Source organism: Fonticula alba (genome assembly GCF_000388065.1).
Source record: "Fonticula alba strain ATCC 38817 unplaced genomic scaffold supercont2.12, whole genome shotgun sequence".
In the NCBI taxonomy this organism is placed as follows: Eukaryota; order Rotosphaerida; family Fonticulaceae; genus Fonticula; species Fonticula alba.
Window position 1 is genome coordinate 721,562 of NW_009242982.1, and position 1,481 is coordinate 723,042.

The 1,481-nt window shown below is 69.1% G+C and overlaps 1 protein-coding gene across 1 annotated transcript; it reads right to left on the bottom strand.

Annotated features, from left to right (window-relative positions):
• Positions 1–36: 36 nt before the first annotated feature.
• H696_05681 (hypothetical protein) lies at positions 37–576 on the bottom strand (the record flags this gene model as incomplete). The annotated part of the gene is made up of 3 exons (XM_009499500.1): positions 37–51; positions 180–281; positions 388–576. The coding sequence occupies 3 exons, from the start codon at positions 574–576 to the stop codon at positions 37–39; spliced, it is 306 nt and encodes a 101-aa protein (XP_009497775.1).
• Between the last annotated feature and the right edge of the window lie 905 nt (positions 577–1,481).

Genomic DNA, 1,481 nt, shown 5'->3' on the forward strand with positions numbered 1-1,481 from the left:
CCGATGAGCGGGGTGTCCAGTGCGGAGCCGGTGCCCTCATCGCCGAAGTCGCTGTCGAAGATCTTCTTCTTCTTGGAGTTGATGGCCGAGAAGTGGTGCAGGATCTGCCCGTGCATGGCGACCGAGGCGTTGTCGGCATGCTTGTCCACCGACAGGGTGCCCCCCCCAGCGAGGGGGACCGTCTCGACCGAGTGGTCATCCGAAGAGTGGCCGCCCTCCAGCTGCGAGGAGGACGTGTCGATCGAGGACAGCGAGTCGAGCGACATGCCGACCGGGGGAAGCTGATTCGGTTGGCGCGCGCGCGCAAAAAGAGGGGGGGGGCGCGCGCGTCAGTGGCCGGAGCCGCCCTCAAGAGGAGAGCAGGGGATGGGCGAGGTCGATGCGCACCGTCTTGGGCGTGGGGCCGGCGCCGGCGTCGGCGTACAGCGGCGCGTCGTTGAGCTTGGCCGACGAGTAGGCCGACACAAGGCTCTGGGAGGAGGGCGAGGTCTCCAGATAGTCGGGGCTCTCCTCGGAGGAGGCCGGCTGACCAAGGTCAGGGATGGGGATGGCGGTGGCGGTGGCGGTGGTGCTCATTTGCTCGGGAGAGGGGGGGAGCAGGCGGCAGGGAGCAGGGGAGGGTGATGTGTGCGTGTGCGTGTGTGTGTGTGGGGGGGGGGTGCTCAGGAGGGAGGGGAGGAAGTTTTCGTCTTTCGGTCTCCCTCCCTCGAGTGCGGCCCGGCCAATGTAACGGGGAGGCAGGCAGAGACACAGGTGGGGAGGGGAAAGAGGTGGAGTATGTGCGTGTGTGCGTGCGTGCGTGCGTGTGTGCGGAGTAGAGCGGAGTGGTGGTGGGGGGAGGGGGTGAGGGGAAGAGGGGCGGTATGCGTGAAGGTGAACGAGCTGCTCGGCCGGCGGGTCCCTACTCTTTAATCGGATGTCGGCCGGGGGGGGGGGGGGGGGGGGGATCTGCCGCCATGGCCGACTGCCGCGGCAGGGCCGGCTGAGGGCAGGGGAAGCGTGATCGCCACCCGATGCCAGGAGGGACGGCAATGGGGGGGGAGGGCGGGGGGGCGCGGCAGGTCGCCGGGAATGAGCAAGGACTGGCCGGATCCCGCCCAGGTCCACCGGCCGGTGTGTGCCGTGCGTCTTGCGCGAAAGGGCGGGGTGGGGGTGGAATGTGTCGGATCGCCTTTGCTCCTGCCGGGGGCTCTCTCTCTCTCTCTCGCGGCAGGGATGCCCGCGGCCGGTGGGAGCACACGCCATGTAAGCGTGCGATTGCTTATTCGTCTGCAAAGGTGTATATCTAAGAGCGTGGCCGGGGGGTGATCACAGAATGCAGGGAGCCGGGGGGGGGGGTGGACATGCCAGAGGGCCGGATCGCAGCTCTGCGGCGGCTCCGAGACGCGTCGCATCCGCAGGCAGCCAGGTCCCCTGAGCAAGCGCCCCGCCAGAGCGCCCGCCGGCCCGCGTTCTCCCATCCACACCGAGGCCGGGCGAGG